This window comes from Lipotes vexillifer, unplaced genomic scaffold (genome assembly GCF_000442215.2).
Source record: "Lipotes vexillifer unplaced genomic scaffold, Lipotes_vexillifer_v1.1 scaffold190, whole genome shotgun sequence".
Classification (NCBI taxonomy): domain Eukaryota; kingdom Metazoa; phylum Chordata; class Mammalia; order Artiodactyla; family Lipotidae; genus Lipotes; species Lipotes vexillifer.
Window position 1 is genome coordinate 559,499 of NW_006794958.1, and position 26,138 is coordinate 585,636.

The 26,138-nt window shown below is 35.2% G+C and overlaps 1 protein-coding gene across 2 annotated transcripts in view; it reads right to left on the reverse strand.

The window, feature by feature from the left end:
* The window catches only part of PRPF39 (pre-mRNA processing factor 39), a 37,707-nt gene that overhangs the window by 1,357 nt on the left and 10,212 nt on the right, over nt 1-26,138 (reverse strand). Inside the window, exons 2-12 of one of the 2 annotated variants that reach the window (XR_457113.1) lie at nt 19,978-20,324; nt 18,983-19,108; nt 18,219-18,337; nt 13,034-13,201; nt 7,356-7,521; nt 6,795-6,902; nt 5,014-5,178; nt 4,573-4,699; nt 3,942-4,210; nt 2,886-3,070; nt 4-76 (exon numbers count right to left, since the gene is read on the reverse strand). Coding sequence is in view for 1 of the 2 variants with exons in the window: in XM_007467370.1 (XP_007467432.1) it covers nt 8-76; nt 2,886-3,070; nt 3,942-4,210; nt 4,573-4,699; nt 5,014-5,178; nt 6,795-6,902; nt 7,356-7,521; nt 13,034-13,201; nt 18,219-18,337; nt 18,983-19,108; nt 19,978-20,295 (1,820 nt within the window). In the remaining variant the exon portion in view is untranslated. Of the gene's footprint in view, nt 1-3; nt 77-2,885; nt 3,071-3,941; nt 4,211-4,572; nt 4,700-5,013; nt 5,179-6,794; nt 6,903-7,355; nt 7,522-13,033; nt 13,202-18,218; nt 18,338-18,982; nt 19,109-19,977; nt 20,325-26,138 lie in introns of those variants that run through there. The other variant, XM_007467370.1, reaches the window with a different exon arrangement.

The window sequence follows — 26,138 nt, forward strand, 5'->3', positions numbered from 1 at the left end:
TACCCATTTTGCTTTCCTTTTTAAAGAATCCTGTTCTTTTAGGAGTGTTTGATGTTCATCATAAGCATTCAGAAGCCTGAGAGGGAAGGAAAAACAATCCTTTGGAATAGACAAAAGCCAAACTTAAATTTTTAAAGTGTTTAAGTTATTTCCACTTAGGGAAGCAAAAGCATGTTGCAATGAACATCCTTTTGGAAAAAAAAGATCCAGCAGGCAAAACTGCCCCCAGCTACCTTTTCTATGTTATCTGCTTTGGCAAACCGCTGCCTTGCACTTTCCTTCTCAGTCCATGTGGTTCAAATGAGGCTTCAGAGATACAGGCCTAGCCAATTACCTTACTACGTATCTCTGACCAATGACTGGTTTAATCTCTGACCAATGACTGGTTTAGAGGTGATCATGTGACTCAAACCAGGATGTCAGTAAGTCCCAGGATTTTTGACTGAGCTACTGAAAAAGTGCCTGTTCTCGGTACTACAGTGGGCTAAAGCTGATGAGATACTGGCCAAGAGCTACCTGTTTTTATTATTTGTAACACATAGGGAGAGCCCGACTAAGGAGCTATCACACAACAAAGACAGTGACCTTGGCAATATGTTTTCGTCCAATGCAACAAGTCCTGACAGCTACATAATTTGTATACTTTTGAGATCTAACTTAATGCTTATTAAAGACACCTGCCACCAGTTAGGATAAAGTGTAAACTTTGGCCATGTGATAAATTGAATTAGAACTAAAATAAAACTACAGTATAATTAGTTATCATTGATTAAAAAGATAATTTTTAATAAAAAAATTAATGTGATATGTATTATAGGTCTCACCTGGAACTTAGAACTTCAAAAACAATGTCACTTGAAGCCAAACTGACTTTAAAACCATAATGATTTTGTTTTCCTTTTACCATTTTCTTTTTATTTTTTGAGCATGGAATCCTAACCACTGGACCACCAGGAAATGCCCTCCTTTTACCACTTTCTTAAATATTTTTTAGAAAGACAAAGATGGCCTTATTTTTTAAGGAATCAGAAACTTGAACACAGATAATTAACATTTCTGTGGAAATGACCTTGATATTTACATGCATGTTCAATTTCCCTGGACAGCCTGCATATGTACACATTTAATAACAACAGTAACACTGGTCCCAAAATATTCCAGGGGCAAAAACTGTCAATACCAGTAATATCTGGTTCAGTGTTTACTCAACATAAAGGACTTTAAATGGACTAATTTCCTTAAGACCTTTAACAACTCATGGGTTGGCAACAAGAGACTCAATATTCATATGAGAAAATCTGAAAACTGAGGAATACAAAATATTAAGTGAGAGCTAGGATTTAATCCTATATTTGTCTGACTGAACATTAATTCTTACCAATTCATTACAATGCTACCTAAATTTCTAAGCAACTCATTTATTTTCCATATCACTCCCTTTTTAAATTTCAAATACAACAATCTTAGACCTGATACTCAGACACTCCACAACTATATTTGCAAGGGCCTAACTGGCATCCTTGTGTCGAACCTCAGATTTGTCTGTATATTACTGCCAAATTTAAATATGTCATTTAATCTAATTCAAAACTCGAATAGCTTCCTACTGTCAACCGTGTACATGTGCTCAGAACTCAGTCTAGCTTTTAAGACACAGCACATTTAGCATCAAGCTTTTACCACTTCATAAAACCCTCCAATCAAGCAGATGTTCTTTTTACATGAACTTTAATTTGCTTCCACCATTTTATCCTCTCCTTAGCTTATCAGAATCCAGTAATAACTAAATGAAGCCCCACCTCCTCTATGAAAGATGCCAAATACATTCTGTTCCAGAGAGATCACAGCCTTCTTAACAGTTATATGCTACCTCACATACTTATGTACAGCCTCTCTAGTCACCATACCATCCAACTAGACTAAAAGCTAGAATTACATATGCCATTTCTTTTGTATACTTTCTTCAGTACAAAACAAAAAGAAGACACATAGAGCACATGAGGTGGTTAAGAACACAGGCTCTGAAGCAGGTTCTAATCCCAGCTGCACAATGTAATAGCTAAGTGACCTTGGAAAAACTGCCTAATCTCTCTTTAAGCCTCTCTTTGTCTATTAAAAGACCAGTACCTCCTCCCCTCATTAGACTGTTAATGTACTTTACATTAGGTAATTATAGAACTTTTAATGTGCCAAGCACATATACACAGTTGTATTAAAATGTAACTCATATTAAACGTTTTTCAGTTTAATTAAAATCTTACTCAGCCATCAAAAATGTATACACACTTGCCTAACAAGAATTGGAGTATTTCCTTACTAGAACCAGGTAAGAAAGGAATGGCAGCAATGCTCTAATCAATATTTCTACTCTTCTGTTTTGCAGATTTAAATTTTAAACTTGTCCTTTTCTCCACCCTCATCTTTTAGCCTTTTATAATGCATGAAGATGAGGTCATTAAGGCATGATCTGTAAAACCACACCCATCCTCTTCTCTAATCTGAGATGGCTTTCCTATTCCAGAAAACCCCATCTACCTTTGGTGGTCTATATATTAAATGTTTCTGTGTTTCAGGGTTCAATCCTTCACCCATTTCCTTTTTCATAGAATTCCTGCCTCCTGCTTTCTCTCATCTACTCATTGTTTAAATTACCACGCTAAAATTCTGAAAATAATTTTGAAGCAAAGACAAACCATACCTCTCATTAAGCACACAGACATTTGCAAAACTGAATTTACCCCCACATATACCCGAGGAAAAAGAAACCTAGGAAACATTTTAAATTTAACAATATATTATTTTGTACTCATCATCAAATTCCCACCCAAAATTATCAGTGCTCTATTACTATACAGATAGATAATAATATATAATTAAGATCTTACTTATTAACATCTGAACCAAAATCTTCAAGAAATTCCACTTTTCTCTGAGAAAATGTAATTCTCATTTTCATAGGTAATGAACCATGTATAGCTTTGTCAAAACAATTTAGGATATTTTCTTCATTTTGTTTGAGGTCACCACTATATTCCATTTCAAGTAAATTGAGGTATAACTTTGTGTTCTCCTGTGTAAAAAGCAGTACCAATTAATCATATTTCTAAGATATTTTGATTAGACCACAGATATTTTAAATGCCTTAATTTTTATGTCTCAACTTGAAAAATTCAATATTGAAAATTGTATTAAAATGTAATTCATGTTAAACTTTTTCAGCATACATCTAATAAACAGGTAAAAAACTAATAAGCACATTGGTAGGTAGAGACATCATCCTAGCATCTCCTAAACTATGCAAATTGTTAAATGCCAATAAATTAAAACCCTATATCCTATCTTGGGTTTAATGTAGCTTGACCTACCATAACAAATATGAAGTAAAACATAAAAAAATGATCTCCACAGTTCCCAGTAATCTAAATCTTCACAACCATAGATAATCTTCCTCACTGCAGCTGGAAGCAAACCTCTTATAAACCTGTGTCTTAAACAGACCTGTCATTAGCCGAAAATCTAAAAAATAAGAAATTTCCTAGACACTATCTTTTGACATCAGTTGATATATAAAAGGAAATACTTTAGAAAAGGAGAATAATCTCACTGTTACATTTGTTACAATGTAGGCAACTGCCATACTTTTGTTTATAAAGTGTTCTCAGGCCCTCTACTCTACTTAATAATCAATAAACTTGCCGTAAAATTTCTAAATGTGGAGAAAATAGAAAATCCAATAATGTTAATTTTCTCAACCTTTTAATGATAATTTGAAAATTTTTTAAAATGGCAACATCAGTTTAGAGGGACTGTTGTCTTCATTTAGTAATGAAATATATTACATACAGACCAAACCTTTCATCATAGTTGCCAAAATGAAAAACAACAACAAAAAAGACTACTTTTTTTTAATGGAAGGTATTCTAAAAAACACAAATACATACTTTGTCTCTTTCAATAGCTTCCAAAAGCACCTTTCTTGATTTTGGAAGGTTTTTTTGTATTTTGAAAAGATGTCGGGCTAGTTTGATAGCATAGAATGATGATTCATTATTTGATTTGGCATTTTTAATGGCTTCCTGAAGCAAACGTTCAGCTTCTTCCATATTTCCAAGCCGTCGTTCTAAACTTACTCTTCTCAAACGAACCATTGCCAATCCTAGAACACATTCTTCAAATGTTCTCAAGATATTCCTGGCTTCATTAATATTACCTAGAAATAGTAATTAAACGTTTATGTTTTTGTTTAAACTTATGAAATATCCTTTATGCCAGGTACTGGCAAATAACAGCCCACAGGCTAAATCCAGCCCTCTGGCTATTTTTTTTTTTGAAATGGAAAACAGCCATTCATTTTTTTATGTTACTGTCTATGGCTATTTTGCAGCTACAATGGCAGAGTTGTTAGGAAAGAGACCATATGGCCTGCAAAGCCTAAAGTATTTACTATCTGGCCCTTTATAGAAAAAGTTTACCTGACCTCTGCTTTACACCATCTCTCAAGACTCAATTCCTATAACTTTATCCTAAAGTAACTTAAATCCCAAAATATCAACTGAATTTCCTCATTCTTACCCTGCTGTTCCTCAAAAGCTGCCCAAAGCATATGCACCATGGGTTTCTTTGGGAGATGAATTGTGCAAGCTCTGCTGAAGACATGCCTCACTCCTTCAATGCTATGATTTTCCATATACTTGGCATACTACATACAGAAACAGAGGAAATACTGAATAATTTACAGTTGAACAAGCCATTAAATATGTGACAGAACGATAAAATTCTATTTTTAAACCCATTCAGCACCTTTATTGAACCACTAGACTAGTTTCTGTAAGGAAGGACGAAGAGAGGCAACGAGGTTGGCATATGCAGCAGTCAAATCTGGTTGCAAGCAGACCATCTCCTAATGCAACAGATATAGTTATATGAACAACATTCAACAGAAGAACAAAAAAGGTTAGTCACTAGATCAATGTTTATAATATATTCAAGTTTCAGAGCATATAATTTTCTTACCTTAATCCAAAACTCCTCATAGAGGGCACATGATATGACACATCTTTCAAAGAGAACCACAACTCGTTCATGAGTCCCATTTTCAATTTCAAATTCTAAGTATTCTTTCCAGTTTTTCAGTTGTGCCTTTTCCAATGGTTTCACATGAAAATAAGGTCTTTTAATCTGTAATAAAAGCATGACATGACAATGAAAGTACACCAGTACCAACACCAAAATATGTATGACTACAGTAATACAAATTATTTAAATTATAAATACAATAATGAACCAAAAAATTTTAATCACCATATCTCATGAGTAAAAAAACTTCTAAAATTAAAATCCCTTTAATTACTTAGGCTTTATAACTTGAAGAAACAATGTATTTTCCACTTACCCATTTTAACAGAACTACACAATTTTATGTTCAGAAAGCTGTATTCTTTGCTGACTATTTTAGAACTGAACAATTATACCAAAGTAACAGAAAGCAGATCAGTGTCCATCCAAAGATGAATGGATAAAGATGATGTGGTATATGTACACCAATGGAATACTACTCAGCCATAAAAAAGAACAAAATAGGGCTTCCCTGGTGGCGCAGTGGTTGAGAGTCCGCCTGCCGATGCAGGAGACACGGGTTCGTGCCCCGGTCCGGGAAGATCCCACATGCCGCAGAGCGGCTGGGCCCGTGAGCCATGGCCGCTGAGGCTGTGCATCCGGAGCCTGTGCTCCGCAGCGGGAGAGGCCACAACAGTGAGAGGCCCGCGTACCGCAAAAAAAAAAAAAAAAAAAAAAAAAAAAAAAAAAAAGAACAAAATAATGCAATTTGCAGCAACATAGATGCAACCAGAGATTATCATACTAAGTGAAGTTGGTCAGAAGGAGAAAGACAAATACCATTTGATATCACTTATATATAGAATCTAAAAAATAAACTAGTGAATGTAACAACAAAGAAAAAGGAAAGTAGATCAGTGGTTGCCTGGGGTAGGAGTGCAGTGTAGGTTACTGACTGAAAAGGGGTTCTGAGGTGACAGAGTAGTTCTATGTCCTGATTGTTGTGGTGATCACAATGCATATACATTTGTCAAAAATCATTTTACGAGCCAGTCACAAAAAACCACATACTACATGATTCCATTCATGTGAAAAGCCAGAAGAGGGAAACCTATAGGAACAGAAAGTAGATTAGCAGTACCTTAGGGCTGGGAGTTGGGGGCAGTAAGCAGATGAGGGAGTAGAGGGGTGAAAGCTAAAGAGTAAGGGATTTCTTTTCAGGATGAAGAAAATGTCCTAAAATTAACATTAATTAAATGTTCTAAAATTAACTGTATGTACCTGTGAATAGACTAAGAACTACTGAACTGTACACTTTAAATGGGTGAACTATATATGGCATGTGAATTACATCTCAATAAAGATGTTTAAAAAAAACAGAAATAAAGAGTTAGAATTCTGAAAAAAAACACCTCATTTTACTGTAACTAAAATAGGTACATTTTGTTGTACATAAAACTCAATGAAATTGATTTTAAAAATTGAACTGTAATAAAATGGTTCAGATTAAAGATAATTTGCAATTCACGTGTCTGAATTCAATGTTTCTAAAATTGATAATGGAAAATGATAAAATAATGGAAAATTGATAATGGAAGCCATTAAGTAGGACAAATACCTCATTACTTAAATAAGCAAAAATAAAAGGCAGAGACATCACTCAAAACTAAAAGAAAATACATTACTCCTATCTGTATTTTGAAGCATATAATGACAATAACAAAAAAGCAAGTACTTACACCTTCTTCAAATGTCCATCTTTTACTAACTTCATGTTCATTATAATTAAACATTTCTTGATGAATTTCAATGATTCTATGTCTCATGTTTTCTATTTCAGTAATTAGCTAGGGAAGAAAAAAAATTTTAATCACACAAGTTATATGCTAAAATTTTAAATATCACTGCTTACATTTAAGCATTATCCACCCACACTATAGTCTTAGAATAGTGACGGGTTTTTAACCGTTATCAATTACTTGCAAAGTACAATTAACAATACTGAAATCTGTAAAAGTACTTCCTAATAAACTACTTTCTCATATGCCTTTTCAAAGACAAAAAACAGGGCTAGTACATCACAACATAGGCCAAATAATCCTTCTAAGCTAACATAGTTTTTCAGGTGTCTCATAGTAAAACACAATATCTACTCTAAATCAAACTAGCTAAAGAATTCCCACCTGCCTTAATCAGAAATTGATTTTATATGGGCTACAAGTCATACCACACATGCAGTCAAGGGACATAAAGTTTAGTTTCTCATGCACTGAAAGATTTTTTTTAATAAGTCTGGTTACCTTTGCTGGATCAGTTATGTCTTCAATTCCTGATGGTAGATCATCACCAGGAGGACCATCATCACCACTATGCCCATTTACAGAAGCTAATTCCCTTCGCAGCTGAATAAACTGTTCACCAGTTAGAAGATCTCTAGGTAAGTTATTCTGTATATGTTCTTTAAATCTAAAGGAAAACAATAAAAATACAAGCTCTATATATGAAGTATAATTTTAGATCCCATGTTACTTTTCTACTACACATTACTCTTTCAAAGGAACTCTGATTTAAAGAAGCCAAAACACCACACCCTTTCTCCTTTTCTACAGTAACAACCTACCACTTGATAAAATAGTCTACAGACATCTTCATTTCCTTCCTGCCTTTGCAATGGAATGATGGCGTGGACAAGTCATACATTGAAATCCTACTTCTGTCCATTACTAATTATTTGACTTATAGGAAGTTTTTCCCTTCTCTACATCTTGGTTTTCTCATCTGTCAAGGGACTGTAAAATTAAATACAGCAATCCATGTTTAAATTATAAGTGATTACTTATAAATGATCAATGAATTTTGCAGTTCCTTCCTCACCTCCCAATTACTCCTGAATTCACATGTCTGTGCCAAACACTCCAATGAAATTGCCCTAATTAAAGTCACCAAGTACCTCTTACGTGCAAAATTAAATGGATACTTGTTTTATAGTACAGCCTCTATCCTAATAATGTCCTCAGTACTTAAGGCTGTTAACTAACCTTCCTTATAGAATCTTCTTCACCCTGGGCTCTGAGTTACCACTTTCTTGGTTTTCCTCCAAGTCTCTGACTGCTCCTTGATTCCAGCCTGCCCCCAAATGCTAGTATGCCCAATGATTCCACTCTGCATTTTGTTCTCATCTATTTTTATATACTTTCTGTCCAATCTTATTAATACAGCTTGAAATAATAAGCATACTATGACTTTAAAACTCTAACTTAGGCCCAAACCTTTTCCCTAAATTTCAGATTAGTATATACAACTGCCAATACTCTGCATAAAGAAATATAGATTTTAAGCAAAGAGTGTTTTGAAAAACATGTCATTTATCTACACACACTAGTTTATATATATATATATATATATATATATATATATATATACACAAATTTTAATCAAAAACACCAAGTTGAAGAGCTAAAGTATCTACACCATCTCAATTTGGAACCTTATATACAACATGTCTATAAGTGTGTCACTTTCATCCACAAATCAACACCGTCAGCATTTCTAATCTTTTTTTAAATTATTATTTATTTATTTATTTAGGCTGCACAGGGTCTTAGTTGCAGCACACGGGATCTTTGTTGCGGCATGTGGGAACTTCAGTCGCGGCATGTCAACTTCTTAGTTGCAGCGTGTGGGATCTTTAGTTGCAGCATGCAGGCTTCATAGTTGCAGCATGCAGACTTCTTAGTTGTGGCATGCGGACTCCTAGTTGCAGCATGTGAACTCTTAGTTGCAGCATGTGAACTCTTAGTTGTGGCACGCATGTGTGATCTAGTTCCCAGACCACGGATCGAACCCAGACCCCCTGCAACAGGAGCATGGAGCCTTACCCGCTGGACCACCAGGGAAGTCCCAACATTTCTAATCTTGCATCTTGATATTGTCAACCACTAAGTTGCCGAATCTCTTGCAACTACCTTATCTCTTACATTCCACTGGATATTAGGTCCAATTTAGTCTACCTTCTAAATATGACTTCATGCTCTCCTCACTACTCAGCTAGATAAACATAAACCGGTCTTCCAGCCTCTGGTCTCACAGCTTCTAACCCCACCTCAATATTGCTATCAAAAATGTTATTAAGGGCTTCCCTGGTGGCGCAGTGGTTGAGAATCTGCCTACTAATGCAGGGAACATGGGTTTGAGCCCTGGTCTGGGAAGATCCCACATGCCGCGGAGCAACTAGGCCTGTGAGCCACAACTACTGAGCCTGCGCGTCTGGAGCCTGTGCTCCGCAACAAGAGAGGCCGCGACAGTGAGAGGCCCGCACCCCGCGATGAAGAGTGGCCCCTGCTTGCCACAACTAGAGAAAGCCCTCGCACAGAAACGAATACCCAACACAGCCAAAAATTTAAAAAATAAAGTTATTAAAAAGTAAACATGAAAAATAAAATAGTAAACAGGATCATATCCCACCCTCATGTCAAAATCACTTCAATGTTTACCCTGCATTCAGGTTAAAATCCAATCTCCTTAAAGTCTTTCATATTCTGACCTAACCTCTGACCCAGACCTACCTCTTCAACCTAATTATCAGACATGGTTGTACATGTACCATATGCTCCAACCTTATGGATTTTTTTCCCCAAGTTTCTTAAAGTTTCTTAAAATTGATTTAGTCTACTGACACCTGGATTTTTATGGATTTTAAGACTTTCACAGGGACTTCCCTGGCGGTCCAAGGGTTAAGACTCTGTGCTCCCAATGCAGGGGGCACAGGTTCAATCCCTGGTAGAGGAACTAAGATCCTGCATGACGCATGGCATGGCCAAAAAAAAAAAAAAAAAAAAAAAAGACTTTCACAAACATATGTAAATAACATTGGAAACTAATTTAAATTTTGCAAAATCAGTTAATACAGAGGCTTAACTTGACCTATTTTATCACCAGGAGGACAAAAATACAGATTGCCTTATTAAAAAAAATTTTTAATGAGAAAGTAGCTCTCAAATGTGTAGTATGAAAATGAATAGATTTAACACTCAAATAAATACTAAAATTAAAAATTGTCAAGACATAAATAAGAAACTTGAAATAAGGTAAAACTGAAAAATAACTACTTATAGAACATAAATTTAAAATAATTGGACTTCCCTGGTGGCGCAGTGGTTAAGAATCCTCCCACCAATGCAGGGGACACAGGTTCGAGTCCTGGTCCAGGAAGATCCCACATGCCGCAGAGCAACTAAGCCCCTGTACCACAAGTACTGAGTCTGCGCTCTACAGCCCGCGAGCCACAACTACTGAGCCTGTGTGCCTAGAGCCCATGCTCTGCAACAAGAGAAGCCACCGCAGTGAGAAGCCCGCGCACCACAACAAAGAGTAGCCCCTGCTCGCCACAACTAGAAAGTCCATGTGCAGCAACAAAGACCCAACACAGCCAAAAAATAAATTAAAAAATAAAATACAATAAAAATAAATAATTGCCACATTATATATATAAACTTCTTTCACATGGTGATAAAATATGCATAATACTAAACAGTAATACTCCATTAGCTTTTTCTACTATAAAGCTAATATATTCAATATAGAATGGCTGAGTGCCTAATACTGGGTTGGCCAAAAAGTTCGTTAGGGGTTTTCTGTAAAGGAAAATACCTGTTCCTAGGTATTAAGGCCAAAAAGAATTAAAAATCCTCAGAAACTGACAGACATGTGAGGATACAAGACACATAAATTCAAAACAGTGTTATCAGTGCTAAGATAAATGAAATAAATGTAGGTAGAGTGCTGGCACAAAAGACAAAACAGACACTTCTGTTTAGGTGAACTGGAAAAAGTGTCATGGAGAAAACATTAAGCTGTATGGGTCTTAAGGAATATGAGTTCACCAGACAAATGGAAAGTGGAAAAGGTATTACAGTCATAAAAGCATAAAACATCACTGCCCTTTGGGAAATTATCAGTACTCAGGTTATGTCTAGAGTTTAAGAACTACCAGGGACTGGGCCTGAAGAATTAGATCATATTCCAAAAGTACTCATGCTAAGGAGGATTTTAAATTAGATATATTCTTAGAGATAATGTTCAGTGTATAGCCAATATACAAGCCTACACAACAGAAATATTTCTATTACAGCATTTAGTTATTTTAGCACATGCTTCCTCTTCTACACTTTTGAGCAACTTGAGGGCCAAGTCAATGCATACATCTTCTTTGGGCCTTTATTCCTACAACTTAAATGCATATCATCTGGTACATGGCAAGCGCTAAGTAACTGACTTTAAGTAGGAGAAGTATATTTGGCAAAAGAAAACATTTCAGCAGTTCTCAAAGCAATTAGTCATGTGAATTAGTTTACTTATATTAACTATAAGATTTACTTATACCAATACTACTTCTGAGTTTGCTATACTCATAAGGAAAGTGGGTCTCATTACATTAAGTGAAAAAGAGTAGATTAAAAAGCAGTATGTGTAATGCAATCCACTAATCTCTATTATACTCATACATGCATTTTTAAAAGCCCAGTGAAATATTAAAAAAAGAAAATACTACACCAAGAACTTTGGGGCCACACTGTCTAGGTTCCAATCAGCTTCCAACCACTTACTAATTCTGTGACCTTTTGCAAATACTTTAATCTTTCTTTGCCTCTACTTCCATAAAATATAGATAAATAATAGTACCTATATCTATACCTGCTTAATTGTGACGATTAAATGAGTTATAAGGCACTCAGAATACTGTCTGTATAACTGTTTCCTAGTCATATTTTTTCTTACCAACAATAAAATTATTATAATCATATATTTTACCTATACTTTAGACCCTAGAAGAATTGGTTTATGAAAGGAACCCGCTTTGTCCCAGAAAACTTTTTAAATCTTTTTTAAAGGCTATTAAAAAAACATTAAAAATATTTTTTTAACTTTTTTAATTCAGTCAACAAGTATTTACCAAGCATCTCCACATGCCAACCCTTGTGTTAATAATCTCTTTCAGCAAGTGTCTCCCTAGGTCATTATACCCTAGAAACCTGCCCACCTCCTCTATCTCATGAAAAACAGAGATGGTATATTCAGGTCCACATGCTTTCTGTTTCTAACCTGGGTCTACATAGCTTAGCAAATTGATCCACAGTTCTGTACAAACGTTTCATAAAGTTTTCTAATTTGTTAGTAGAGAAAAATTTAGAAAATCACTTACTTAATAACTACCTAAAGTTTACAGGCTCTACCACAATACTAGTTATAAAAATTATGACAGAAATATGGCAGTTAAGAATAGCAAACATTTATCAACACAGTCCTCATAACTTTCTTGTTCAGAAAGACTAAGTCTGTATTAGTGGGATCCTTATTAGTGGGATACTTTGAATACATCAGAAACATGGAAATCACAGTACACAGAACTAGTTGTTTTAACAGCACTCATTAAAATGAAATGATACCAGTCATAACAGATTATCATAGTAGAAAATTAAACTGAAATTATTTTTGATTGTTTGAATATAAACAGGACTTACTATATAAAATACATTCTTCGCTCTTTTGGATATAAGATGTTACGTGAATCACAAGAATGGACCTTTAGTAAACCATTATGTTTTAAATAAGCATCAATTATGTGCCATGTACTGTGTTAACCATGAAGAATAATTAAACTTAGATTCTTTTCTCTCATTCCTTCACTACTCTGAAATATCTTAGACAAAAGACAGGATTCCTATTGTTTCCTCACCTATAAAACAGATAAAAAGAACATTCTGTCTAAAACCAGTAAAGTTCCTAAACATTTTATAAGCTATACTGAAAATGTCAAAATCTAAAAGTGTATATAACTTGTGATTACCGAGCAATAAAATTTATTCCTGTTTGCGTCTAATAGAATCTTACATTTCAAGAGAATAAGTATCCTCATTATTGGAAATTAATTACCTGAGTAATCACAAAAAAATTTTAACGACCTGATTTTTCCACTCACCTCTGAAAATGATGACTGTACAGCTGTGTTGGAATACCAAGAATACGATCGTATATAGCTGTAACTTCTCTCAGGTTTCCCTGTTCATTTTCCCAGTTTATATACATTTCCCAGAGCCTGTCAGATCGGAAATCTGTTCCTGCAGCTAGAACAGCATGCTCAAAAGTTCTGAAAAATTAAATTACCTCCAAGTTATCTTTCCAAGATAAAATCACTTTAAAAATATTATTTCTACACTTTGCAATATATACAAATATCAAATCATTGTCATACTCCTGAAACTAATAAAACATTTCTAAATTTTAGAAGATAATACTAAATGCAAAATTATATTCAACTTTATACAAGTAGAGATTCAAAGGAAGAAGGAATAGTAGAAAAGTGTATGACAGTTGCTTAAAAAAGGGAAAACATAAAGGGAATAGGTAAATGTAATTTTATGTAACTGTATATTTGCAATGCAAATTACACAGCAAACATATAAGAGTAACACAGTAGACACTAAAATATTCGTTAAACTTGAAATGTCTGTTGAATAGATTCCTTTAGGGCAAAAGACAAAGAGACAAAATTTATCTCACTTTAAGAAATAATTTTCTGGCAAAACAACTCTCCAACAAGGGGTCCAGCTGCCTTGTCAGGTAATGAGAAATATACACATATTCTAAAACTCTCAAAATTCTCTAATTCTAAAATTCTACAGTTACAGTTTACTACAAAATCATTTATTTTAAAATACTTAGCTCATTTGAAGAGATTTCTGTAAGCAATTTTAATCACTGGATTTGATATTCCAATGGGATAAAATTTTAGGTACATGTTTTCAAAATAAATATTAGAATCAAGAGGGATTTTTTTTTTTTTTTTGCGGTACGCGGGCCTCTCACTGTTGTGGCCTCCCCCGTTGCGGAGCACAGGCTCCGGACGCGCAGGCTCAGCGGCCATGGCTCACGGGCCCAGCCGCTCCGCGGCATGTGGGATCCTCCCGGACCGGGGCACGAACCCGTGTCCCCTGCATCGGCAGGCGGACTCTCAACCAGTGTGCCACCAGAGAAGCCCCAAGAGGGATTTTTAACAGTATAAACTACACTACCTAAATTAATCTACAACTTTAACTGAATGCTAATCAAAGCTCTAAGAAATTTTGGATGGAAGAGAAAAAAATTCTAACATTCATCTAGCATACAAAAACGCAAAGCATTTTTGTAAAAGTACAAAGCAGCAGGCATTTTCCTGAAAGGTATCAAAAGAAACTAGAAAGCTATAATAATTAAAAGTATGGCACTGGCCTGGTATCAGAAAAATGGATTAACAAAACAGTTCCCAAGAAAACAAAATAGATCTATGTATATGTGAGAGTTTAGTATATGATAAAGTATTTTAAATCAATGCACAAAAAAATTTTTTTAATTTAAAAAATAAAAAAATAATAAATCATTGCGGAAAAGAAGGACTATTCCAAATGGAAAAAATAAAAGGTTAATCTCTGACTTGCAAAAGACGCAAACTAAGGTTAATCTGTTTCACAAAAGACACAAGCTAAATGTCAGATAAGTGAACTATAAAAAAAAGCCTATAAAAAGAATTAGAAAAAAATTCAAGATTTATATATTCTTGGCAAGACAGGCACAAAACTCAGAAACCAATAAAAGATTACAAATTGAACCACAGTAAGAAAAAAACAAAAACAAAAACCTCTATATGATAAAGATACCCTAAACAAAGATGTGCCAAAACCGAGGGAAATACGTTTAATACACATAAGGGATTGAGAGAACATGCATGTGTGTGTGTGTCTGTGTGTGTGTGGTATGTGCACACACGTGTATGTTTGAGATTTTCAAGAGAGTTAAAATACATGTTATTCCTCTGCAGAATCCCAAAATGATTCAGGAAATTAATGCACCAGACACTAAGAAAACTAGAGGTGGCTGGAAGAGGAAGGATGACAGGTAATGAACAAAATGTTTAGATGAAGGTTTGCTTAATGAATGGTAAGAGGCCTTGAACCCACTTTCCTGCTCAGCTATGGGATTTCAGAAGCTAGGTATATGCTCCCCAGGCAGATCAGATGATCCTTCAATGAAGAAACTGCTTGGTATAGGAATAAGATATAAGGATTCCAACACTGGGAGTCCCCCAACAAAAACCTGAGTAGCCACCGGATCATGCACTGTGAAGCCCTTTATGCCAGCTAACAATGTAGTACAGAACTTCCATTCAGTTTATTAGTACTGAATCTTTAACATGAGCAGAAATCCAGAGATCAAACATATCAGAAATGAAAACAAGCAAACAAACAAAAAAGAGAAAACAGCACTGAGGGCAGAGAAAAATTTCAACTATCCTTAATACCCTCAAAGAAATGTTAAAAAGATATGCAGCCAGGGACTTCTCTGGTGGTCCAGTGGTAAAGAATCCACCTTCCAATGCAGGGGACGCGGGTTCAATCCCAGGTCAGGGAACTAAGATCCCACATGCTGCGGGGCAACTAAGCCAGCACCTCAACAAGAGAGCCCATGTGCCTCTAACTACAGAGCCCATGCACTCTGGAGCCCACGTGCCACAACTACAGAGCTCATGCGCCCTGGAGCCTGCGCTCCACAACTAGAGAGAAGGCTGCGCGCCACAACAAAGAGCCTGCATGCTGCAATAGAAGATTCCACAGGCCTCAATGAAGACCCCGCGTGCCAGAACTAAGAGCAGACACAGCAAATAAATAAATAAATATAAAAATAAATAAATAAATAAATAGATAGATAGATAGGACTTCCCTGGTGGCGCAGTGGTTAAGACTCCACGCTCCCAATGCAGGGGGCCCGGGCTCGATCCCTGGTCCAGGAACTAGATCCCACATGCATGCCACAGCTAAGAGTTCGCATGCCACAACTAAGACCTGACACAACCAAAATAAAATAAATATTTAAAATATTAATAAATATTTTTAAAAGTAAAAAACTTGGATATTAAAATTAAAAGATATGCAGCCATATAACAATAGGAGGCTAAGAAAAGGAATATTCAAAGAAGAGGAAAGATTCTTAGATACTAAAAATCTTACGGCAGCTATTAAAAATCCAATACAAGGTTCAAGGAAATACCTCAAAAAGTCAAACAAATCCTAGGAGACTGAGAAAAAGGAAAAAGGTAAGAAAATTAAATGATTAAAACAGAAGGTCCAATATCCAACTACTGAAAACAGAGAAAACCAAGAGAAAGAAATTATCAAAATAAGAATGTACACAATAATAACATTTCTAAGACTAGAAAGATGTGCTTTAAAGCATCCCAGATTGATAAGGCCCACTAAGCAAGCACAATTAACTAGAAGAAGAAAGTCCACACCAAAGCATTACAATTGCAGTTACAACAAAGATAAAGAGAACATTTTAAAAGCTTCCATGAAGAAAAACAAGTCACATAAAGAGAATTCAAAAGAATGGTATAATATTTCTCAAAAGCAACACCAGAAGAAAGATGGAGAAATGCCTTCAAAGCCCTAAGGAAAAATTACTTTCACCTCAAAATTCTACACCCCACTGGACCATCAATTGTTTCAGACATAAAGATTAAAAAAACTTTTTTTCATTCCAAGCATCTTTTATCAGGAAGTTATGGGATGTACTCCTCTAAAAGGCAGGCATGAACCAAGAAAGAGTAGGATCTAACAAGCTCTAATAAATAGAGCTTGATACCCAGGAAGAAGGTAAAGACATCTCCTAGAACCATGATAATGAGGAAATCCAAAAACTGCTGTACAACAGAATCAGAATACAGCAACCAGTCCAGATTACAGAAGAGGAGGTTCCAGGAGGGCTATCTCCAAGAAGAGGAAAAAAAATGTTAATTTACATTTCTCAGAACATAATTCTCTTTTTGTAATATTCAGATTAAGTAGAATAACACTAGATACATACATTTCTTAGTTTCAAAAAATAACTTATATAGCATTTGTACGTTGTGGAAAGTCAGTATTAGTACTGACTACTGAAAGTAGCTGTTGGAGGGGGTAGAAAATTCTAAATGTTTAAAGAAAGCCAGGCGAATGGGAAAAAGGGGGGAGGGAAGGAAAGGGGTAATTACAGGAAAAACAAAAAAGCTATGAAACCTATCCATACTGGAAAGATGAGGAATGGGAAGACAGGGTATAAGTGAACTAAAAATTCTCATCTACCATAACAGAATGATAATGTCTATACGTAGTGAGAGAGAAGCAGAAAACAGTAGAGTGCTACTGTTTTAAACATGTTGGAAAATATCAGAAGAAACGGCTAAAATATTTAAAGAGAGGTGGAGGGATCACTTTTTGTTACAAGCAGTTTAACAATAACTTTTTAAATTACATGTACATATCAATAATTTGATGAAAATAAAAACCAAAAACACATTTTAAATTCCTATAATCAGTAACAAAGACAATCCAAAAGTAAAATGAGCAAATGTCATGAATAAGCAATGTAAAAATGCCTTATATAGACAGCATTTGAAAAGATGGTAAACCAGGATGACCAACCTACAGATATGTGAACTAAGATAATGAAATAGTACTGGAGGTTAAAAAAAAAAAACATGGCATGACTATGGGAAAATGACTACCCTCATACACTGTGGGAATTTAAAATTGGTACCACTTTTAAAAGAACATTTGACAAAACAGAGCTGCAATTCCCTTTGACAGAAGTTACATTTCTAGAGTGTTCTACATAAACATTGACTTGTAAACAGATGTTCACTGAAGCACTAATGATTTCCTATAAATAAGAATTTGGTCAAATAAAATATACTACCTTGATACTATAAAACACTCTTGCAATGGTTAAAAAAATGGTAGGGAGAATTTCTAAAACATTCTGTTAATTTTTTTAAGAAATCAAACAAAAATATGTGTAATATGTATACACACATATATGTACATCTATGTGTATCTGAAAGCACACACCCCAAGTAATTAACCATGAGAGGAGAGATTGGGAACATAAGCAAAGGGGGTGTGGAATGGTGGAGGACTTTATTATGTACATTTTTTAATAATCATGCATAAGTTTACTATGTGTATCATTTTTTTAATAGTGAAAAAGAAAGTTAAACTTTTAGTTCAGCATTCATGAGTAGTTCTATTATCAATATCAGAATACTTGACTTATTTATATCTTTAAATACATTTAAGTATCAGTGTTTCACATACCCTCTTATTGTACTGTTTGTCTCAGGATCACCAGGGTCCAATGTTTCTTTTAAGAAGTTTACATAATGTATCCAAAGGTCAACACTAAGAGGTATTGCCTGAAGCCCCCGGCGATACACCTAAGAAGAAAACAACAAACTGTACTTCAAATATTTAATTATTTCTTAACAGAGAGGCAACACTGTGTTATCCGGTGAACCTTAGAAATACTAATTACTGGAATTTTGTTTAAATAATCTACCATTACCATTTGGGTGGAGGTTGGATAGAACATGGCAATGTTCTGATCCCCACGTGCAGAGTCTTGATCTTCAAAGCGCAGCAGTCCCTGCATTCTGACCGGGTTGTGTGGGCAGGCTTTGGGTTACAGACCATAGGGCACAGACCCATTAGAGCATCAATGACAGCGTCTGACCAAAAATGCAATAAGACGTAGCAAATGTGACTAGCAAACCAACTATATTGTTTGGAAAATGAGAAATAAATGTAAGTGAGAGAAAAGCCCTGCCCTACTTGTTAAGCTGCAGTGTAATACAGAGGCTTGCACTGCAAAGCTTGACAAACTGTAGAGGTTTAACGCACCTGCCAACAAAGAGAGAAAATATTAGCTACAAATGCCACAAGAGTGACAAATGCAAATAAAATACCCTATAAAATTGTTTGACCATAAATCGTAGGTACTGCCAGCCAAAAAAAGTCTCTGTTTTGTTATTATTTGGCTTACAGTACCTAATGGAGATAACTTTATTCAGTAATGTACGCACCTCATCTGATTGTTTAATGTTGTCGTGCCGCTTTTCGAGGTCTGCATACTTTTTCCAATAACCATAGCAATACGGATAGTGTATGAAAAATTTGTCAAACGCTTTCCTGGCAGCCATCAAGTGATTCTGATGAAAATAAAACAAGGTGTTTAAACATCTTGGAAATTTTTGTCACAAAAACTATTATTCCTTTCAAATGTACAGGCATACCTCAGAGATATTGCGGGTTAAGTTCCAGGTCACACAAATTTTCTGGTTTCCAAGTGCACACAAAATTTCTGTTTACACTATACTGTAGTCTATTAAGTGTGCAATAGCATTATGTCTAAAAGAACAATGTACATACCTTAATTTAAAAATACTTTGCTAAAATATGCCAAAACAATAGTAACATCAAATACCACTGATCACAGATGACCATAACATAATAATGAAAAAGTGTGAAATACTGCAAGAAATACCAAAAATGTGACAGAGACAGGAAATGAGCAAATATTGTTGGAAAAATGGCATCAACAGACTTGCTCGACGCAGGATTGCCACAAATCTTCAATTTGTAAAAAACGCAGTATCTGTGCAGCTCAATAAAGTGAAGCGCAATAAGACGAGGTATGCCTGTTATTATCTCAAAATAAACGGCAGGCTTAAAAACCACACACACAGCAGCCCTTTTTCCTACAAATGCAATCTTATCCTTTGAAACAGAAGGAACTAATTCTGTCAAACAGCAAAGTAATTTTTTTATTTCAGCAATTTTATACACACATACATACACACACCAATTATTACAAACATTAGACTTTGATTCTCATACTTTCCATAATGTACAAATGCTATGAAAGTTATTTTTGAAGCTAAAAAAATATTATCTAAAATGTTCTTCAACTTAATCTGAAAATTATAAAAGAGGCAACTTTAATTACAAAACAATAAGGCCTAGTCTGATATTACTTGATTTTTCTGTCCCCTCTAATCCCATTTAAATAGTTACTAACCTCCTGTTCTACATACTGAAGCAAATATACCCAGCCTGTAAAATCCTGAGGATTACTTTCTACAGTTTTCCAAAACTTTTCATATTCTGGAGGGAAATTTGCTTCTGTTTCTGTCACTGGAAGGTCCACAGTATTTGCTATTTCATTTTCTTCCGTAGTTGTATTCACATTAGGAGATCCATCGGGTGACTGTTCCATTTCTGTAACATTCATAATCTCAGTACTGAAATCAGTAGACTGATCTACCACTACCTCTGAACTGTTGCCTGTGCTGCCATTATTGGAATTTCTGTACTCATCCATGTGAGAATTTTGCATGGCTGTTTATTTTTTCTTCAGTTAATGATCTGTGGAAACATAAAGAGAAACATCTTCCAAATGTTTATTTGGCATCATCAAAACCACCTTTTAAAAGCCCAAGTTAGCTATTAAAGGAATATATTAATTTGATTCTTGAGCTCTCCTGTAAGTCATAATCAGAAGGTTTATTAGTTTTTATATTACAAATTGAATTCTATAACAAATTTTCCAAAATTCTGCCAGTTTATTGTTGACTGAGTAAAAACTAGCTCCTTCATCTATAAAAGTGAGTATTGAGCCTGCTCCCTAAAGAAGCAATCATATCTAGAATTCAGTGCTCCTTAGCTAAGAATCTAAATTTTAATATCTGAATACTATCTTGCTACCAATCCTGAAAAACAGCAATAACTTTAATATCTGTTCTGGAGGCTTTAGCTAACAAAACAAATTCTGGTCATGGATATAAATGTTTCAGTGGGAAATTCATAACTTAGCTCAGGACAGATTTTTAAGAAGGTTATACTGTTGAAATATATCTATAAATTTAAAATCCTAGCAGCTAGGTTTGATTTTATTATAGAAGATACACATTAAGGTTTTAAAATTAAAGAGTTGATTTTTAAAGTAAGTGTTATTAAAAACATAGTTATAAAAGAAATAATAAAAAAATAAAAATAAAAACATAGTTATAAGGGAATTCCCTGGCAGTCCAGTGATTAGGACTCTGTGCTCTCATTGCTGGGGCCCCGGGTTCGATCCCTGGTCAGAGAACTTAGGTCCCACAAGCCACGTAGCCAAAAAATAAAAAATCATAGGGCTTCCCTGGAGGCACAGTGGTTGAGAATCTGCCTGCCAATGCATAGGACACGGGTTCGAGCCCTGGTCTGGGACGATCCCACATGCCACGGAGCAACTAGGCCTGTGTGCCACCAACTACTGAGCCTGCGCATCTGGAGCTTGTGCTCCACAACAAGAGAGGCCGCAACAGTGAGAGGCCCGCGCACCGCAATGAAGAGTGGCCCCCGCTCGCCGCAACTAGATAAAGCCCACACACAGAAACGAAGACCCAACACAGCCAAAAATAAATAAATTTTTTAAAAAATCATAAAAAAAATATTTATGAAAGTTTCACCATCTGGATAGTTACTTCATAAAATCGTTTAAATTAAGTCATCTTATGGTTAAGGCCATAAAATAATAAGGAATTATTCTTTTATCCTGTAAGGTAAATACTACAATATATTTTCACAATTCACTTCATCTCTTCCACTAACAGTTTAAATGGAAACTGAATCATTAAATTATAGGGCATGTCTTCTTTTTAAATTAGGGATTATTCTCAAAACTAAACAGACCATAAAATTGATTTACTCCTAAAATATACTCAGAATACATAATTAGTTAATATTGCATAATATAATGTAAAAAAGGATTAAGACTAAAGGAATTCAAAGAAAGAAATGCAAGTGGCCAATAAACATATGAAAGGACTGAATCTTTACTAATAAAGATGTAAATTAAAACAATGAGATATCAAATTGGCAACAAGTAAAAAGATGTTTCTGGAGGACAGTCGCACAAAATATACCAAATGGCAATTGTGCATATTTTGTTATGTAAATAATCAGATAAAAAACATTTATTTGTTTAAAAGCATTCACTAGAACACTATTATAGCGAAAAAAAGAGGGTAGTATTAAGAACAGTGCTTTAGTAGGTGGCATATTTGTACAATGGAATAATAATTTAAAAGGAAATATGTGCACCTGTCTTGGTATAGAAAGATAACCACTATATATATACTATATGCATGCTACACACAGATCTGTAAGGATTTATATCAAATAAAATACACTAACAATATTAGTTGGTGTTAATGGCTGTTCTCCCCATATAACTGGGCTGACGCTTTCTTCTTTTGGCTTATCTGCAATTATTTAACTGAAGTTAAAAAAAAAAAAAAAAAAGAGGTATTTTGTTTCATTTGTTTTGTTTTTAAGAAAAACCAGCTCCAGATATGCCATGCCAGTGGTTGGCTGGATACAATTTTTTTTTTTTTTTTGCAATTTTATGCCTACTTTAAAAATCTGGGTTTCTCTATAGTCTATACAACCTAGCTCCACATAATAGTCACCTAGTAAGCTATTTTCTTTAAATACATATTCATTGGCCCCAACGCCAATGATTCTCAGTTCTAGGCTCAGGCCCAGAAAGTTGTACCTCTACCATGTTCTCTGAATGATTCAGAGGAACAGAAACTTATTCACGGGTAAACTCTGAACAATGGAACTGTTGCATCAAAGATCTGTGTATAAATGTGGGAATACGCTGACAACTTATCTTTAAAAAAGTTGTACCAGCCGTGTGACAAGACAATTTTAGCTGACTAGCCAACATTCCCTCTCACCATCTTCCTAATAAAACACTGTTTTGGTTCAGAGCAGCAATATACCTAACCCCATGTAAGGATTATGAGTCTGAAAAGCACATCTGCTGCAGAGCTCTGGGAACAATTTTGCTTTTCTGATAAAAGGGACAGTCAACAAATAGTGTAGGCTCTACCACTTTCTTCTTACTTTGAATGTGAACATATCTGAAACAACTTGTATTCACAAAGCAGTCAAAAGAACTGGCCAAGAAAATTAAGAAATGCCAGCCCTGACATCAAGCTGCTAATAACACAATGCCAGCTTCATACTGTGTAAGAAAATAAGTCCCTATTTGCTTAAACTAGTATCAATAGATGAGTTTTTCTATTACTTGCAGAAAAATGCATTCCTAACTAACCCACTAATGAGACATGGACATGAGAATGTCCATTTTTCCATCTCCTCTTGTCAGCACTAGGTATCATGAAACAATTTTTGCTCATCTGATTAAAAAAAGGAAAGAAAGTAGTACCTCATTTTGATTTGCATTTCTTTAACTACAAAGATGTTGAATTTCTATTTCCTTTTTCCCCTTAAATACTATTTCACATCCTTTGTCTATATTTTCTTTTTAATTTATTTACTTATTTGTTTATTTATTTATCTATTTTTGGATGAGTTGGGTCTTTGTTGCTGCACGTGGGCTTTCTCTAGCTGCGGCGAGTGGAGGCTACTCTTCGTTGTGGTGTGCGGGCTTCTCATTGCGGTGGCTTCTCTTGTGGCGGATCACGGGCTCTAGGCGTGCAGGCTTCAGTAGTTGTAGCTCGTGGGCTCTAGAGAGCAGGCTCAGTAGTTGTGGCACACAGGCTTAGTTGCTCCGCGGCATGTGGGATCTTCCTGGACCTGGGCTTGAACCCGTGTCCCCTGCATTGGCAGGCAGATTCTTAACCACTGCGCCACCAGGGAAGCCCTGTCTATATTTTCTACTGCATTTTTTATTAATGGTTTGCAAAAGCTCTCTCTAAACTAGAAAATGACACACATTGTAAAACATTTTTGAGTTTGTCTTCTTACTAATTTTAGGTTTTTTCTGTGTGTATGGAAAGCATCTTTTAAATTGTCATGTAGATTTGATATCCAGATTTTAAAATATGTCCACTATTTCAAAATGCAGTATAAAGCAGTTTTTCCAAAGAAAGGATAAATTTAAAATGTCGAGTCAACTTTGAGGCTAAATGCCACTGGAAGAATTAGTTATAACCAGGTAAATCTAAGGAATATTTTTTAAAAAGGAGAAGAAGAAGAGGGAAAGCAGAAGAAGGAAAGTGGGGGAAGGTCAGGTGGGGACAAAAAAAAAGTTTTCAATACTTGATCCATATCCAGCACTATACTACATTCCTTATAGAGAATACATAGGTATAAGATAAGGTCCTCACTCTAAGGTTTATTAACTATTAGTAGTTGGAGAGTGATAAAAAAAAACATGCAAAACAATTAGAGAGACAAAATTTCAAATGAAACAAAGTCAAAGTTTAGGAAAATCAATTGAACATTATAGGCATCTAGCAAACCTTCATGAAATATAGAATTTGGTCTTCACTTTGAAAAACTACAGATTTTGGAATAATAGAGAAATAATGATAAATTATTCCAAAATAGTGAATAGCCCACTTAACTTGACAGAACAACCCTTCTTATTAACAGTAGACAAGAAGATGGAAATTAGGACTGGTTCCAAGACAAGAAGGAAATAAGACTGACCAGAATGAAGAGGGTCTGCATTGAGGAAGTGAAATGAAAGTAAGCAATGTGGAGAGCAAGAGGAATCTGAGAAGAAATAATACAACCAAATCTAGTTGGTACACGATAAAGGACAATCCCAAAGTATCAATATTAGACTACTAGAAAAAATAGTTCCCTTCTACTTGAATGACTGATTATTGTCATAAACGTTTCCGGGTTTACCAGTTGAGACCCTAGGAAAAGGGGCAGAAGCTTTTCAACTTATTTTGGTCTCTTTTGCCCCCTCCTTTAAAGAAAAGACACATTTGAAGACTAATCTTCCATATACAAATTAGTCATTATTTTGTATCTTTATTTCAAAGCATACTGTCAAAAAAACAAAAGGAAAGTTGTTAGTTGATACATTCTGATTCATTTACTACTGTTCTAACTGCATACTTAAGTGGGACATAAGGGTTTCTTCTGGAATCAGCAAATTTACCACACCCCTGCATCTTCAGAAATGATCAATTACTCCACACCCTGCAATTACAGTGTTATAAAAAGAGTTAAGGGGCTTCCCCGGTGGCACAGTGGTTGAGAGTCCGCCTGCCGATGCAGGGGACACGGGTTCGTGCCCTGGTCTGGGAAGATCCCACATGCCGCGGAGCGGCTGGGCCCGTGAGCCACGGCCACTGAAACTGCGCGTCCGGAGCCTGTGCTCCACAACAGGAGAGGCCACAACTGTGAACGGTCTGCGTACCGCAAAAAAAAAAAAAAAAAAAAGAGTTTACGCCAGCCTTACCCTTAGGGAGATCACTTTTCTGATTACTTTAAAAAATCACATGGCCAAAAGAAAAATACACTAAAGTTATTTTTTAATAAGTTATTCTAACATATACTTCATAATGTGGCAACTACTAGTACCAGTTTATTCTTAACAACCACCAATAACTTCCAACTAGCAATATAAAATGGCAAAGGGGTAAAAAACAACTATCAAAAGGAAGAAGACAACAGTGTGGTATTGGCATAAAGACAAACAGACCAATAGAACAGAACAGAAAGCCCAGAAATAAATGTTGGACAAGGGTCCCAAGATCACTCAATGGAAAGGACAGTCTCTTTAACAAATGGTGCTAGGAAAACTGGATATTCACATGCAAAAGAATGAAGCTGAATCCTTACCTTACAGCATACACAAAAATTAACCCAAAATGGATTAAAAACCTAAATGTAAAACCTAAAACTATAAAACTCCTAGAAGAAAACATATGGGAAAAGCTTCATGATATTGGACTTGGCAATGATTTCTTGGCTATGATACCAAAAGCACAGGCAAAAAAAGCAAAAATATACAAATGGGGCTACATCAAACTAAAACTTTCATGCATCAAAGGACACAATCAACACAGTTAAAAGGCAAATAGCAGAAGAGGAGGAAATATTTGCAAATCTTATGTCTGATTAGTAGTTAATATATAGAATACATAAAGAACTCCCATAACTGAACACTCAATTAAAAAATAAAAAAAAGACTTAGACATTTCTCCAAAGATGATAAACAAATGGCCAACAAGCACATGAAAAGATGCTCAACATCACTAATTATCACAGAAATACAAATCAAATTCACAATGAGATATCACATCAACACCGATTAGGATGGCTACTATCAAAAAAAACCCAGAAAATAACAAGTTTTGTCAAGGATGAGGTGAAACTGGAACCTTTGTACACTAACTGCGGGATTGTAAAACGGCACAGAAA